This window comes from Xenopus tropicalis, chromosome 6 (assembly GCF_000004195.4).
Source record: "Xenopus tropicalis strain Nigerian chromosome 6, UCB_Xtro_10.0, whole genome shotgun sequence".
In the NCBI taxonomy this organism is placed as follows: domain Eukaryota; kingdom Metazoa; phylum Chordata; class Amphibia; order Anura; family Pipidae; genus Xenopus; species Xenopus tropicalis.
Genome location: NC_030682.2, coordinates 122,804,930 through 122,822,665, shown reverse-complemented (window position 1 = coordinate 122,822,665; position 17,736 = coordinate 122,804,930). Strand labels below are relative to the sequence as shown.

Here is a 17,736-nt window from a genome sequence, read left to right as displayed (position 1 = left end):
TTTAGATTGCAGGATACTGTAGATGTTCAGCTTGACCCCACAGATTATAACAGCTAAGTCATTTATGCAAAGCATCTGAGGGAAAGTCATGGCAATAAAACAGATTGATGAAGATTAAGAAAAAAAACATGATCTTCTATATTCTTATTTAAAGATGTTGTAAGACTGTAGTAACAATGTTCTGCAAACAATGGATTTGCCATAGACCAATAAGGATTTAACATTTGTTCCTTTCATTTTCGATAAGGTTAAAAATCCCTTTTTTTCTTGCATAAATCCAAGCTATTCAAGGTTTCAGAAAACACTTACACATTGTTCCCATTTCTCTTCTCACATTAAGAAAGTATGCCATCTTGTTTTTGATGAATCTTGCACTAGGGGTTAAATCTATTTAAATGTTTGTTCTGTGATTTGAGAAAACTGTAGCCAAAAAAGTTCCCTAATTTTTTCAAAATTAATGTTTTTAGATGTATTTATCGGAATTCCAGTGAAGATTAGTGATGGGTGAAATTATTCGGCAGGCATGGAGTCATGGCGAATATCCGTGTTGTGCCATTGACGGATTATTTCGCGAAACAGGCAACAAAATTTGCAGAGTAAAAATTTGGTGTGCCACAAAAAATTTTTTTTTACAAAAGTCAAAGGAAGGTCATTTTTAATAATCAATTTAATTTTTTCAGACTCATGAAAATGAGTGTTTTTCCCACTATTTAATGCATTTGGGTTTTATGGAAAAAAATATTTTCATAATTATTTGCTCATCAGCTGTTAGTAACTGTGTCTACAAATGTTCATGTATTTTAACTTACCTCTTTTTCTGCTTCATTATATTTCTGTTCAGTTGTTTTTACCACATCTTGCAAAATTGCTACCTGTGAAATACAAAAATAGTGCACATTGCTTCATCCTGAAACTGCAAAAATAATCAGAAATGAAAAATGAAAATATTCACTGGTTAATTAGACCAAGCCTTTACCTGGAGAAAGATTCCAATCAGACTTCTTAAATACATGGGCTTTCTTTCTCCGAGAACAGTCTAAAGCTGGTCAAATATATCAAACTTTAGCCGGCAGTTTTGCTTATCTCGACCATAGTGCTAGGTGGGACAGTTCTGACCCAGTTTTGAGTGTCATTTTTAGGCACCTAAATGGGTCACTGGAGTAAGGGATGAAAGAAGCACCATGGCGCCACAATTTATGGAGCAAACATTGTTTTGACACAGTTTTCTTGGCACACCATACAACTGCTTTCACTTCAATGGATGTGAATAAATGATCTGTTTGCTAGTTAATAAAACTGCTAACAGTAAAATAAATTACATTTCAGTCAGTTACTAAACCTAGGCCACATATACAAGAGCACTAAGGGGTGCTTTTTAATGTTCAGGTGGTAAAAACAGGACTCATTTGCAGCATGTGCCTGCCTATGCTCTGTAACTTGTGTATTACAGAGGGAATGCCTACATGCTTCCACCTGTCCATCCCATTCATGAGAACAGGGCTGATGAACGCAGGCAATGCTGTATGCAATGTAATGTAGTCATGAAGAGTCACATCTAAAGCTGGACCTTTCCAAATTTTGCCTCAGGCAATTCTGGCTATACCACAAAATGATTTAGCTATCAATGGCAGGGCCATCCTGTGATTCTATTTGACCCTACTTGACCCAGTTGATCTTGCCCCTGCTAAAGATTTCACCTACCAATGCAAAATGGATTTATTGAAATAGTAATCTAGATACAAGAAACTGTTCCTTCCCAAGACCTTATAAAGCTATTCAGCATTTTCTGATTTGGCTAATGTTCCCAGGAAAATATTTTGGTGAGATTTGCATTGCTTATTTTGCATGTTGCATTATTAACTAACTCTACATTACAACTTTACATCTTCATTAAAAAAAAATCAAATGATTTCCTCTGATAATGCACTGTTCTACACAATACACAAACTATGTTACAGTGTTCTTTGTCATTTCTGGTAATTTTTTTAAAGAACTCAGAGACTTTGTTATGCATTATTGTTCTCACAGACTCTAAGCCGTTAGTAAAATCGGTCTTAAGACTTTAGAAAACCTGATTTGAAAACTGAGTATATTTCAATATCTAAAAAGAAGAAAAAAATAAGAATTAAGTAATATTTTGTTGCCAAAGGGGACTATTTCTTGATAACGTGCAGCAGGCATCTCTGGGAGATAAATAATCTAAAGCCATCTGCTCAAAAACATGGCATGGTAACATTTTAATATCCAGAATTCTTCTTGCAACAATGGTAATTTATTTTACTATGTTTGGAAGAATATGACATTTCTATATCTCAATAGTTCAGTGACTTCAGTATATAAACACGAAGCATGAAAAAAAAGTCTTTTGAAGTACATTAATAGCACTGGAACATAACAAAACCCAGACAACAAATACCTGCTCAATGAATCAGCCAAAGCACAAAATATAACTACCTGTTGCACTTAACAATAAAACATTTCTCAGTGTATAATCCATCTGGATAAAACAAATCATATTTCTGATTACAAAAGATCTGGATTCTATACATTGACTTTATGAAAACAGAACTTCACATGATGAAAGATTACAGCATTAAATAACCCTAGACATACATACATATATTATATATTCCAACACTACTGTGTATATTGTTTGAATATTTAGTTAACCCTTTTGAATTTAATATTTCTTTTGTTTTAAAAATAGATAATGAGAACCCAATTATACAAATAAATAAAACAACATAATATTTGTTCATTTAATTACTATGGGGAAATCATCCAAAGTTATATATGTGTGGCAAAAGTATGGGCAGCAATAACTGCAGCTAAATGTATCCGGTAACGGTTGATGGGTCCTACACATTGGCATGAAGGAACTGTAGCCCATTCCTCCTTACAGAACAGCTTTCTGGCATGAATTGCCCACTTTTAGTTCTTCCCCAAGATTTCTAAAGGACTTGGCCATTTCAAAACATTCATCTGCTTTAACAACTGTTTGTTAGTTCGGCTCGTGTGTTTAGAGTTGTTGTCTTGCTGTATGTTAGTCATTGGGATCCTAGGGCAAAACAATTGGACCAGTCCAATATTGCCTATCTTAAGTGGGCATATTGGGGAAAGATCAGCTTGTTTGTTGACCCTGCCAAAGGAGAGGATCTTATAATATATGTAGGGTTGCCACCTGTCCGGTTTTGACCCTGACAGCCCGGGAATGACACGCTGAGATTGATGTGGTGATCGGCAACATCACTGAGCCACCACTCCCTGCCCCCAAAATGTCACCACCCACCCCCTGCCCAAAGAAGAAGCCAGGAAAGGTGCCAATTTTAAATGTATGGCCAGATTGAGTCTAGAGTTTACAATTTTATATTTAGAAAAATATATTTGTAATATTTTTTTGTGTTACTTCTTCTTCTTATTAACTATACAATCTATATGGGAGATCAGGGAAGGTATTTACTGTATATAGTATAAATAAAAAGCTAGATTGTGGGAATGGAATACCTCTTTTGAAGTGAGAGTCAGCTTTTCCTTTAGTTTCTTACATTGACTTTTATACGTTTCTAGTTGCTCTTCTCTGTTACCAAGATCCTTAATAGTTTCTTGATTCAGTTTGTGAGCTTGTGATAATTTTCCGGCCAATTCCAAAACACTTTCTTCCTGCATAAGAACCTATTTGTCAAAACAAACAAACAAACAAAAAAAAAGATAAATTAAGCAATATAATACAGGGCAACACAGTGAATAACATAGAAAACACATGCACATTTTTTCTCCCCCTTTCTGCTTTTTTATACTGTTCTCTGCCTTTACCATATTCAATACATGACTTTCTTCTGTTGTCTTTGTCCCATTTATTTTTTTCTTCTGCTTTAACCTTCTTCATCTGACTTGCCCAACTGCTTTGTTTATTTCAGTTTCACATTCTTTAATACAGTTGATTGTCTTTGGTTTTTATCATTCGCCTTCCCAAGTCTACTAGCCAGTTTTAAATACTACCCATTCTCTTTTATCTACTTGTCATTTCTTCATAAATGTTCTTTTTATTTTATGTTTTGTATTTTCCTTTACAATAACAGGTATAAGAAATATTAAGGCCAATGATGTCAGAGCATGTGCTTGAGCCCCTAGGCCACACTCTATATTAGTGGTTGTCAAATTGTTTCAGTTTAAGCCCCCTTGAAGGTTGAGGCTTTATTCAGTGCATCATTTCTAGGACAACAAATACATATTCACCCCAAATATCACCCTAACACAGTGACCCCTAACCATTGGTTCATGAGCAACATGTTGCGCCCAGTGGCCTCAAAGTAGGTGCTTCATAAAACCCAGTGTAAAGTCAAACGGAGCCTTCTATAGGCTACCAGATAGCCAATTATAGCTCTTATTTGCACCACCAGGAACTTTTTCCATGCTTGTGTTGCTCCCCAACACTTTTTCTATTTGAATGTGGCTCGCGGGTATAGAAGGTTGGAGATCCCTGCCCTAACATATCTTAAAGGAGGGTTTTGTTTTGTTATATAAACGAGAGTAAGTACCCAATTCACACCCTAAATTGCTTTCAGGCTGAGCCCTCTTGCCACTGTTCCAAGCCCCTAAGCCCCCTAAGAGGCAAGACTAAACTTGCCAAATAAGTAATAACATTGTCATAAATGTTAGAGGCATTAAGGCATAGTGGTTTGAGAAGTTTAGGAACACCTACCTATTAAAAGTGCAATTAAACTTCGAAGCATAAGCTTTTTTCAGGTTTACTTGATAGAACATACAGGAAAATACATGATTCTTTGTCATATTCTGCCCCTGGAACTGTGATTTGAGGATACTAAAGTGCCAACCCTTGCAGATTACAAGTGGTTACCATATTATGTTAACTCTTTATAGAGGATTAATAATTCCTTTTTATGAAAAATGCATGTCTTTTAGGGTTAATGCTGCTTAATAAATTAAGACAATGTTTGGGGAATCATCACAATTTATATCCAGTGGCATCATTCTGTTGCTGCCTAAAAGAAGACTTGTCAAGTTGTCATCTTACACAATAGTGATGGCAGTGTTGCATCTGTTAAAAGCATATCTTGTGTACTAGCCTCTCTCAAAAATGGCACACTATCAATTTTAATTAGCTAAGAGAGATCCACAATATATGCAATGTATTCCTCTAAACCAAAATAAAAACCAAACCAAAGTTCTTGAATTACTTTTGATAACCAACAATTGGTCTATTGCATGTGTGCTTGATCCAGGGTCAAGGTGCGGAAATTAGTGACGTAGGCCTAGAGCAGTGATCCCTAACCAATGGCTCGGGGGCAACATGTTGCTCCCCAACCCCTTGGATGCTGCTCTCAGTGCCCCTAAACCAGGGAGTTATTTTTGAATTCCTGACTTGGGGGCAAGTTTTGGTTGAATAAAAACAAGATTTCCTACCAAATAAAGCTCCTGTAATCTGATAGTGTGCATAGAGGCCCCTAATAGCCAACCTTAGCCCTTATTTGGCTCCTCCATGAACGTTTATGGTGCTTGTGTTGCTCTCCAAGCCTTTTTACATTTGAGTAAGAAAGGTTGGGGACCCTTGCCCTAGAGCAGGGGTGGCCAATACATCGATCGCGGTCCACCAGTCGATCTCCCATGGATTTCTGGTGGACCGCGATCAAGCCGGGAATGTGGAAGTGCTCCGTGAATTCGTATGTACGCTGCATCATGTACGCACGCATTCAAGCCGCATCTCCGCATTCTGTGTTGGTCTGGTCGATCGCGAATGAAGAAAGTCTGGCCACCCCTGCCCTAGAGGAATAAATGGGCATTGCACTTGCCAATAATCACTAACAAAATATGATGGGTTTGCTATTGTTAGCAAAAAATGTAGCGGAATATCCACTGCATTAAAAATAAATGATATCGTACAAAATGTACCTGATGATAGCGTTACCAACATGATTGCCAGCAGTGACACTAACATATGCAAGCAATAACATTCTTCTTGGAGTGACTTCCAATGAAATACATTGCAGTTATGTCTCATTTGCAAACTTACAGAGCACGAAACAGCCATCCGCTTCTTGTAGCATCATACTGCCTGGGTGTTCATCATGCATCGGCGCAGACCTGACACATATTCCTTGGCATGTCTCTGTCAATTGTATTGATTTACATAAGCCTTCCCCAACTTTATTGCTCCTTATTATAGGCGCTGGATATTACTAATTCATAAAAATCTCAATGCTGCTGTTTTTCATAGGTTACTACATGGAAACCAAAGCCAATAGTGAAGTCATAGCATCTTTCCAACAGTGGGAAAATGTAATTTTATTAAAAATATTTTGGATAAAGCACACAAAAAATGGAAACCAATATCTACTGCACACCTGCTATCTACAGACGTCTGACAATTTACATTTTATAACTCAAATATGATGTTGAATATGGTGGAATCTGAATTTCTTAAACTCGAATTTTCGAGATTTATCAGTGGAAAAAAGGCTAAAAAATGTGAATAAAATGCAGTAGAACCGCCATTTTATGTTTTTCAGAGAAATGGAAAAAATGGGGTAAAATTAAGGCAAATATTTTACACATTATATGTTGGTGGGACCACAAAAAATGGGGGATAACTTAAAATCTGGGTATGTAAAATTGAGGTTTCGTTATTTTTAACATTTAAGTTATTTTATTTAAAAAAATAGGTAGGGGACTATTTATATAGTGCTTTTTTTTTGTAGCACTCAAAGTGATTTTACAACAATCAAGGCAGCCAGTACAGGTGCATTTAGTATGTCGGGACACTGGGAGATGAAGTGACTTGTCCAGGGTCACAAGGAGTTGCCACAGGGAATTGAACCAGAGTCTCTTGTTTGAGATCCCATTTCAAAGGCTGATCACTTAACCTCTAGGCCACATATTTAAAAATAATGTATGGAACAATTATATGATAGTGGTCACAAAATAAATTGCAATCACAGAAAAACATGATCAAGTTTAATCATCATTTATTCCCACAATCTCACAATTCCCCTTAACATAGCAATGATTATAAAAGGAAACACATAAAAACATATCAAATTGGAGTAACCAGATTTGCTTACTTATTCCCTTATATATACATAATACCCAAGGGACATACATCTTCCTGGAAGTAAATCCTTCTAAATGGTGCTTAGTACTATTATGAGTAATAACTGGTGCTTAGTGATGTAATTTGTCACCTAACTACCTGAAACTTGTGTATTTTAATAAATATTTTATCCCCTGTTGTAAAATATGAGGGTCTGGGGGGCATTTACTAACACGATTTTTTTTTTTGATTTGGGTTTTGTTGTTGCAGGAAAAAAAACTCAATTTTGTCACGATTTGTTATGCGACAAAACCATGACAGATCCAAATGCAAAAATACACCATCTAAAACCTGATTAGATCATGTAGAAGTCAATGGCAGATGTCCCTTTTACAACTAGAAGACCTTTCTTTGCTTCATGGTTTTAGAGTTTTTTGGGGATTTTTTTTACGCTGACTTCTGTGCGACAAAAGCGTTTTCATGTTGCAAACCCAAAAAGTTGGCTTTTCTGCCTTTTTTCAATGTCTTTTTTTTTCATTTGTGCTTTTTCACTTTAGATCTTTCGATAAATGACTGATATTTGTGGAAATGAATTAAGTCGTGGTTTAAAAAAAATGATAAAACCACAAAAATCTGAATGTAAATAAATGCCCCCCTAGAAGTCACCGAGGAGTTCCATGACCTGAATAAAAGCACTCAGCCTCCTGCTTCTATGTGGCCATGATATTCCGTGGTGACTTATAATAGAGGTATATTTTACAATAGGGGGTACATAATTCACTATATACACACACATATTTTGGATTACGGGCTGAACACAGGTGCACTTTATTTATTCATTCAGCAATAAGGAAAATGATTTATTGCTGTGTTAAAGCAGCTAGGAATGCACAGGGGTTTAAGAATGCTTTTAGTAGACATGTATAGAAAACAATGCACATCCAAATGTCTTTCTTAACAGAGTATTGGCAGAAGAAACAGCATCTCTTCCCAGCTGATTTAAACATTCCAGTTTATTTGTACAGAAAACATGCAGATTCTTTTTTTCTGTGGCACAGAGCCCAAAAACATATATTCCTGGCTGCGTTTGAGAAGAGCAGAATTCATTATGTGATGGTTAGGGAGCATTTCTCTGCTCTTAAAATTCCCACATTTATGCATTTCAAGGGAAGAACGAGTTTCTACTGCTTCGGCTGCTGCTGTGCCTCATATGCCAGAATTAAATGCTGCAAATGTGCTGGCAAAATTACAAATATACAGAATTGGAGAGTTACAATCACCCTGCCAGCAAAGCAGAGCACATTGTTACAAAAGAATGATGAAAAAAATAGTGGGGGAACAACAGTGACAGGTAAATTAGTAAAAAACCATAAAAAAAACACAGCAACCACCTAATGCTTAGAAATTTTGAGAACATTTTAAGTAAAATAGATGAAATGAGTACTGTGTAAAGTATGCTGTTGCTAAGGTAACTGATGTTGTTTTCTTCATTTGAATAAAGATAAAACTAGTGCAAAATAATAACTTTCTACAGACACAGACATTGTACTCATACGAGTCATTTCACAACATGGCAATTGCAGCTACAGGGGAATACTGCAAATGTAAATAATAATAAGTCCAGTGAGCAAAGTGAAATTTTAAGCAAAATCGCCATGGTTTTGCAGATTTTCCTCCCAAATTTGTGCATTATTGTGGTCACAAAGGGGCATTGCACTTGACATAATTGTTGAAGTCTACCTGGGCTGTAAGCGACATTAGCGCCTGGCTCTTTAGGCACAAGTACATGATGCCTATTGGCACTGGGCGCAAAGGGAACCCCGGACATACCGCCTGGTCAGGAAGTGGCGGTTCCTTCACGATTCCCCTGTGCCAATAGGCGCAGCAGCAGCACTCGATTTCAAACAGAAAAGACAAGAAGGACTTAGTAACTATACGGCCCAACAAGTGCCAAACAAGACTGGGGTTTAATGTGCAATCACTGCAGGGAAAATTGTGGGAGCGCAGATGTGCTTGTGGTCGTTAAATAATCCCTATAATATTGAAATGTTTTTTTTTTATTTAAAAATACTCAGTAATGGTTATTGGACCAGTAGAGAACATGGTAAAACTCTGGTATGCTTAAATCCTCATCACAGTTGTATAGCAGGCACTCACAGGTCCCAGGGACTGGCAGAGTAAAGAAAAATGCAAACTTTATTTTAAGCAAATATACATAATACATATTAGCCTTATGTGTTTTGTGCATAGGGCACTTGCAGATTCCTTTACTCTGCCTGTCCCTGGGATGTTGGAGTGCCTGCTATATAACTGTGATGCACTTCTTTCATCTCAACCTGTAGGTCTGGGGCATGGGCACACAGAACCCACGGGGTTACTGGCGAGTTAATCCTATATGTTTGTGGAAAACACACAGAGGGGCATATTTATTATAGTGTGTAAGCCAATATCACAAGTGATGTTGCCCATAGCAACCAATCAGCAACTGGAGTTGAACGGTTAACTACAAGTTTAGAAAACAAAAGCAAAGATATGATTGGTTGCTATGGGCAACAACACCGATGATGTTGGCTTACACACTATAATAAATATGTCCCTATGTCCTCCAAATATTTAAATAAAAAATTGTTTTTAAATAATTAATTTTGCCATTGTCAACATCCTACATGCAAGTAATTGGCCAAAGCAGTGTACTCTATTGTGTTGAAAGCTAGGGGTAATCACCATGCAGCAATCTGTGCCCATTGAATTACAGCAGAATGCTACTTACTAAAAAGTTTGGTGTAAAAAAATAACCACAAAAAAAAGCCAATAGACTTCAATTTTTATAAATTTCCCCATGGTTTCGCAAATTTTTGGCAAAGAGAAACAGGACAGATCTCTCATCACTAGCCCTATAATAATTCATTCATACAGTAATCCTTAATGAGCCATAATGACAAACATTACAGCTGCAATATAGAATGTGTTCTTAGCCTTATTTGTCCAATTAGCTGAGTTTTCCTGTTAGTGCTTTGTTATTGATTTACTGACTTCTGAATTTGCCTGTTTGCTGAATATTCAGGATCAATGCCTGCCCTGATCTAAGCCTGTTAATGGACCTCATTAACTATCCACCTGCCCTGAGCTTCATGCGTGAATGAGATTTCTCTCTAAGGGCAGTGAAACGTGTGGAGTTTTTACTTCCTTTAGTGAAAACACTGTATATTTCTTCCCATTGATACCCAAGCAGAAGTGCCATAAGCAGCCCCTTGACCTGTGGTTACTCCAACCCCTTGTTTCCTTATAGACCAAAAAATTTGAGAGGTCCTAAAAAAGAGAGGTCCTAAAAAACAAGATTGACAGAACTGACCAGAGATCATAGGAAGTCTATGCAGCTAATATTCATCTTTCTAGTGGACACCATCAGTGACCGGATAGTGAAACAATACAACACCAAATTATTGCATTGCAAAACTAATTTAGCCTTCCACATGTGTCCAAATTCACAGACTATCCTATAATTTACCATCGGGTTTATAGGACAGATTTTGCTGTGTGTGACCAGCATGAAATTCAGTCTATGAGAAATGATGGTCCCAAAGAGAATGACTTGAGAGCGACTTGAACTCACCACTGACTCTCATCTAAGCTAATCTTTAACACAGAACCTACGGTGACACCAAACCTACACCTTCATATTTGATTTGTTCTGCAAAGACTAAATCTTAGTGGATCTACTTTTATTTTTCTCAAATCATCAATGTGGGACTTTCTTCTGTGCCACACAATGAACCAGTGAGTAATAAAAATAAGCAAGTCCCATACAACAGAATGAAGGAAACCACTTGAGCAAGGACACTGAGCTTTAAAATATAAATAGTAATAGTAAGGGAGTAGAGATGAATGGCCATGATATATTGTACTATTTAAGCCAATTAGAGATGCTCAGCAGGTCTTCATGAAATAGTGACTGTCTCAGAGAGATAAGTGTTAGAGGATAAACAGTCTGTTGGTGTGAAGTGACACTGAGCCACTGAGAATTGATATTTAACAGAGGAAGGATTTCTCAAAATGCACCCATTGGCGTTACATAATTGCAAAGATTGTCATACAATAAGCAATTTTTTATATAATTTAGTCATTTTCCATTCAAATAGTGTCATCAGTCTTTGTGTGATACCCCCTACTAAGCAATTGAGCTGATCCAGCTCTGGAGGTCATTATAGTTATACATTTGATAAGCCAATTGGAAAACTAGGCTAAATGATGACGAGGTTATCTGCCAACTTAAATTGCACAGACCCAGTTTTGCAAGTTGATTCTGCAGGCCTACATCAAAGCACACAATATATAAACAAAATATAAAATATGTGGATATTAGAAATCACCTCGGAGTTCCACAACCTGTATAAAATCATGTGGTCTTCAGCCTCATATATTTATATGGTCATGGAACTCCTCAGTGACTTATAATATCCTTATATTTGACAATAGGGGGTACATTACTCATTATAGAAACATAAAAATACTTGTACATAGGATTATATATATCGTATATTGCATTCTTGTGTTTCTTTTCCAGAGAATCTGGCTTGAGAAAGTGGCACCACAGAACACAACAAGACAGAGGTATAAGTGAAGAAAATAGAAGTCCTTCTCCCTCATACTGTACAATGTTGTGCAGAAATTTAAACACAGTATTTTGAGGCATTATCATGTCTAAATATGGCATTGAAGTATTTTTAAGTTTGCCGTTCTTTTAAAATAGTGGCAGCTAACATTAAATGTGCATATTTGTTCTACGGAAGATTACAAATTATAAATGCCAAAAAGGCAATGTAAAGAAGCCCAGCAATCAGAAGCATGAATTATGCATGTTTTAGATTATAGGAACAATCAAGGCCACAACATGCGAGATTTTAACCTTATACTTATAAAGGATGCACAGGGGCTCAAGGTCACATGGAAACAGGAGCGTTCTTTAGATTGCATCTCCAGCCTAACAGCGAATTAACTGAACAATCCCTGCCTCATCAAAAGAAGATACAGGAGAGGTTGCAGCCAAAGCAAAACCATAATTGCTCCAAGAAATAATATTTTAATAGAGTAAAATACAGGAAAGTGGCTCCTCGCTTGCTTTTTGTATCATTCCATGGTCACTACCATAGCGTTTGACCCGTTAAAATGAAGAAAGAGAATTCCAAAAGCTGCTCTGCATATTAAATCATAAATATTACAAAAGCTTCACAAGGTGAGCTATAGGAGCAAATATAGCTAAAATATATACCCAGCAGAATTCCTTTTCATTATAAAATCATTATGCACACTTAGGAAGGGCTTCATAATAGATTACCTGCTTTTTCATTCCTATATTCATATATAGCTTATATTACAAAAGTATATATAGGAATACTGTTCATACTCAGACATGCTGCCCAAATGCTGCTCCAATCCAGTAGAGTATCTGCTTATGTAAAAGTTAGAGAGCAGTTTACTATTAGCTCTCTCTTTCTTTCTCTCTGGCTGCTTATGTTTGTGTGAATCCTCACAAAGTTGTATTTCCAAAACTAAAGTGAGAATTTCAAAGTCTGCACCAGGTCTAGTAACCCATAGCAACCAGTTAGCAGGCAGCATTTATTAGTCTACTGTTTGAAAGCAAACGTTATTGCAGTGGCGTAACTACTAAAAGTGGAGCAAATCTTCGGAAGGGCCTGACGCATCTCCAACCCTCGTGCCTCGCTCCCTTCTTGCTTGTTTAGGTAGGAAAGTGGCCATCTTTGGAATTCTAGGGGAGAGTGTTGCAGTGTGGGTAAAAAAACATAAATTTGCATCCACTACTTGCAATGTCAACACTGTACTGAGTTTGTCAATGACCCCTAATGTTACAGCCCCCTTAGAGGTATATTAAAGACCCCTAAAGATTTTCTGCTGTACATTCCTTATATAAAGAGTTAAACATGAATAATGGGGGGGTCATTTCAACCTCATGTATTATAGAGCAAACAGTTAATACCAAAAACACCCTGGAAAAAAGATGATGGCAGGTGGTGTGCATCTTTTTTTTTCATCCCTTATACAGGGCTATGTTCAGTCTCCACCAATTAGACCTCATTAGCTGAAGGACTGCTCATTTCTATAATAACATCTCATTCCCTGGATGTGAGAAATACATTTGCAACTTTGATCATATGATAAAAACGCTTCAGTGGCAGTAATTGTATCATTTGTGTGTATAACTCTACTGGTAATCAGTCATCATGAAGAAATGGCTCAGTACACATTGCATTAAAGGGGTAGTTCACCTTAAAATTAACTTTCAGTATGATATAGATAGCATTATTGTAAGGCAATCTGAACATAGTCTTTTTTGTGTTTTTGAAATACACTGCTCAAAAAAATAAAGGGAACACTTAAACAACAAAATGTAACTCAAAGTCAATCACACTTCTGTAAAATCAACTAAGGTCGACTAAGGTAGCAACACTGATTGACAATCAATTTCACATGCTGTTGTGCAAATGGAATGGACAACAGGTGGAAATTATAGGCAATTAGCAAGACATCCTCAATAAAGGAGAGGTTCTACAGGTGGTGATCACAGACCACTTCTCAGTTCCTATGCTTTCTGGCTGATCCTCCAGCATGACCCATTTGGCAGTGGGTCAGTAATGGTGTGGGGTGGCATTTCTTTGGGGGGCCGGACAGTCCTCCATGTGCTCGCCAGAGGTAGCCTGACTGCCATTAGCTACCGAGATGAGATCCTCAGACTCCTTGTGAGACCATATGCTGGTGCGATTGGCCCTGGGTTCCTCCTAATGCAAGACAATGCTAGACCTCATGTGGCTGGCGTGTGTCAGCAGTTCCTGCAAGACTAAGGCATTGATGCTATGGTTTGCCCGCCCGTTCCCCAGACCTGAATCCAATTGAGCACATCTGGGACATCATGTCTCGCTCCATCCACCAATGCTACATTGTACCACAGACTGTCCAGGAGTTGGTGGATGCTTTAGTCCAGGTCTGGGAGGAGATCCTTCAGGATCAGGAGCAAGCCCAGGCATTGTAGGGAGGTCATACAGGCAAATGAAGGCCACACACACTACAGAGGCTCATTTTGACTTGTTTTAAGGACATTACATCAAAGTTGAATCAGCCTGTAGTGTTTTTTTCCACTTTAATTTTGAGTGTGACTCCAAATCCAGACCTCCATGGGTTGATACATTTTTTAAAATCTTATTTTTGTGTTCCCTTTATTTTTTTGAGCAGTGTATATACATTTTTTTGTTCCGCAGAACTCTGGTTTGACTAGCAGGGCTTAATTAACCTAGCAACCAGGCAAAATTTGGAAGTCAGCGTGGAAGTGGCTTTGTTGCTTTAAAGGCTCATTTACAAGGACAAGTACAAGTGGAAAGCATTCAAATGGACACATAATTGTGGAAAGTTGGATGCTGTTTACAAAATCCCTACTTCCAAACATGCTACATAGGCACTTGCTAATTTGTCTCTTTAGATAAATAGTGCAAACGTGAGGAGCAGGGTACACCAACGCAAGGCGGCACCCAAATGCAAAGGACTTCCAACTAGTGAATTGGGTGCCAACACCAGTATACTGTGCACTAGAAATCACACCATTTGCACACATGAAAAACAGGTGCACAGTTTAGAAAAGTGGATGCTGACATTGCACATTACACATGCATTCATAACTGAGCATTTTAATGTCAAATGTAGAGATTTGTATCTTTTGTAGCCTGTGCTATTATCTAATTGCTATGTGCAATGAACAGTTTGGGTATTTAGACAATGCCTTGAGCAACACCATAGGAATGCAGACATGGTTCAAGTCATGACAGGTGGTTGAAAGCAGCAATTGTGGAGCATGATCACATTGGATAAGGTATGTATTGCACAAATATTGTCCTGTTAGCCCAGATATCTTGTGATCAAGGGGGGTAGATGGCCAAAAATGTTTGGAATCCTAGTCACTTCACCCTCCCCTATGGCAACAATGTTTTATATTATAGCGATTTAGAATATAATTTGTTTGAAACATATAAATGAAAATCTGGTACTTTTAGGATGAGCTGTGATGTATATTTTCAGCTATAATATAATGTATTTTATTGATACAGGTATGGGACCTGTTTTCCAGAATGCTCGGGTTTTCGAGATAAGGGATCTTTCCGTAATTTGGATCTCCATAACTTAAGTCTGCTAAAAATCATTTAAATATTGAATAAACCCAATAGGATTGTTTTGCTTTCAATAAGGATTAATTGTATCTTAGTTGGGATCAAGTACAAGGTTCTGTTTTATTATTTTAGAGATAATGGAAATCATTTTAAAAAATTAGAGTTATTTGCTTATAATGGCATCTATGGAAGATGGCCTTTCCATAATTTGGAACTTTCTGGATAACGGGTTTCCGGATAAGGGATCTCATACCTGTACTCTATCAAGCACCACCCTAGTTTACCAATTACTGATTGTTATATGAGTAGTAATGAGCGAATCTGTCGCGTTTCGCTATGCCAAAAAATGACACGTTGCGCATGTCAATAAACTGTTGCATTTGCTATAAAATGGGGCGTGCATCAAAAAAATTACATGCACAAATTTTATTTGGATGTGCGTCATCTTTTTTGATGGCTGGCAATTTTTTATGCCTGTTTTGTGAAAAAATATGCCAATAGCAAAACACGGAAATTTACCGCAAATCCATGCCTAATGAAAAATATTACTCATCACTATATATGAGATTTCATGATTATTTACTTAGTGTTTCCTAACACTTTTTTTTACTGCCATAGTTCTTTGCTTTATTAATGGGGCCGGAATAGGTCTTGGGGTCAGTAACCATTGGCAAGTCACTATGTTCAGAGCAAGAGCCTGTGTTTCCATGTATGAATACAGTGCTATCTGTGCTGGGCAGCACTTTTCTCATCTAACAGGCAGGGCACGGTGGCACATAGTCAGCCCTATACCACCCTATACCTGACTCCAACAAGCATGACATTTATACATGCAGGGTAGGGAGCAGGGCAGACAATAAGGACAGGGATGTGCCAGTGCAACTCATGGCAGACTATTCATCTCTGTGCAATTGCTTCCTGAATGAACACTAGTGGGCAGTATTTTACCCCCTTAGTGCCACTTTATCATGGTTAATGACCCATCTTGTCACCCTTATAATGTAGCGATAGTTTCAGTCAAACAAGGAAATGTCTTCTGGCCACAGATTTATTGGACAAGGAAGAAATGCTTGTGACATGTGTTACCTTACCTTTCATATCTTTGGCATCCATATTTAGCCAAATAAATACCGCCATCAAAATAATAACATGGAAATAAAGCAGCAGTGGCCTATGTATGCTTCATCATGTAACCTAACAAGGCACAGCCCCATAAATACAACACACCCAAATCCAGTAAGTTTCATGAGAGTCACTGACTTATGGATCCCTTTGGACAGACCATTTTAAAGATATTTGTATGTCATCCCAGTGATCCAATTAGTACAGATTAGCTCATTGGATCACTAACAGTCTTGTCATTGAAATCACACAGAGAACATGGAGGTGTGCAGCCACCCTGAACCTTAGCTACTATGGAGTCGCAACAAGCGACCATACATTCATTTTGTTAAAATCTTTAGCATTGATCAGTATGAAACAGATTAGAAAATCCTTAATAATAAAAAAATCCTAATAACCAACATTATCTAATAAACTGGCAGAAGCTATTGTACGTAGCCCTGGCGCTTATGGTTCATTGTTGTTCACTTTTCTGTAGTTTAAAAAAAAAAAAATCAGTTAAAGGAAATTTTTTCCATCAGAACATAGCATGTTAATTCAACATTAATTATAGAACATGTCAAACTGTATTTCAGTCAAAGCTCACTGTAAGTCTCTAGAGCTTTCTTAATGACAGTAATTATAGGTCATAAAAAGAGTCATCTGAAATTAACATTTCTCTCATGTCTCGATAGGAAAATGTAAATGGCCATACAGTACAGATGTTTTGATTAGTAAAATTTACACTTATTTTTTTTTTTTCATTGCATGTCAGATTCGCCTGTGCCCAACCTTGGGGTGAATTCTCTATTTTTTTTTAAAGCTGTTAGACATAATGGTTGAAGTGGAGATGTAACCATATAAGAATATCCAAGTCTCTTCCCTTACCCCCCCCCAATAAACATGGCGCTGCAAGCTGTCTGCTGATTCCCATTATTATATACAGGTATGGGATCCATTATCCAGAAAACCGTTATCCAGAAGGTTCCAAATTACGGGAAGGCCATCTCCCATATACTCCATTATAAGCAAATAATTCTAATTTCTAAAAATGATTCCCTTTTCTCTGTAATAATAAAACAGTACCTTGTACTTGATCCCAACTAAGATATAATTACCCCTTATTGGGGGCAGAACAGTCCTATTGGGTTTATTTAATGGTTAAATGATTCCCTTTTCTCTATAATAATAAAACAGTACCTTGTACTTGATGCCAACTAAGATATAATTACCCCTTATTGGGGGCAGAACAGCCCTATTGGGTTTATTTAATGGTTAAATGATTCCCTTTTCTCTTTAATAATAAAACAGTACCTTGTACTTGATCCCAACTAAGATATAGTTACCCCTTATTGGGGGCAGAACAGCCCTATTGGGTTTATTTAATGGTTAAATGATTCCCTTTTCTCTATAATA

At 37.2% G+C, this 17,736-nt stretch overlaps 1 protein-coding gene across 2 annotated transcripts in view; it reads right to left on the bottom strand.

Annotated features, from left to right (window-relative positions):
* The window catches only part of LOC100495973 (polyamine-modulated factor 1-binding protein 1), a 263,073-nt gene that overhangs the window by 53,498 nt on the left and 191,839 nt on the right, over positions 1-17,736 (bottom strand). For both annotated transcript variants that reach the window (XM_018095150.2, XM_018095149.2), the window contains exons 23-24: positions 3,505-3,672; positions 810-872 (exon numbers count right to left, since the gene is read on the bottom strand). In XM_018095150.2, the coding sequence (XP_017950639.2) occupies positions 810-872; positions 3,505-3,672 (231 nt within the window). The remainder of the gene's footprint in view (positions 1-809; positions 873-3,504; positions 3,673-17,736) is intronic.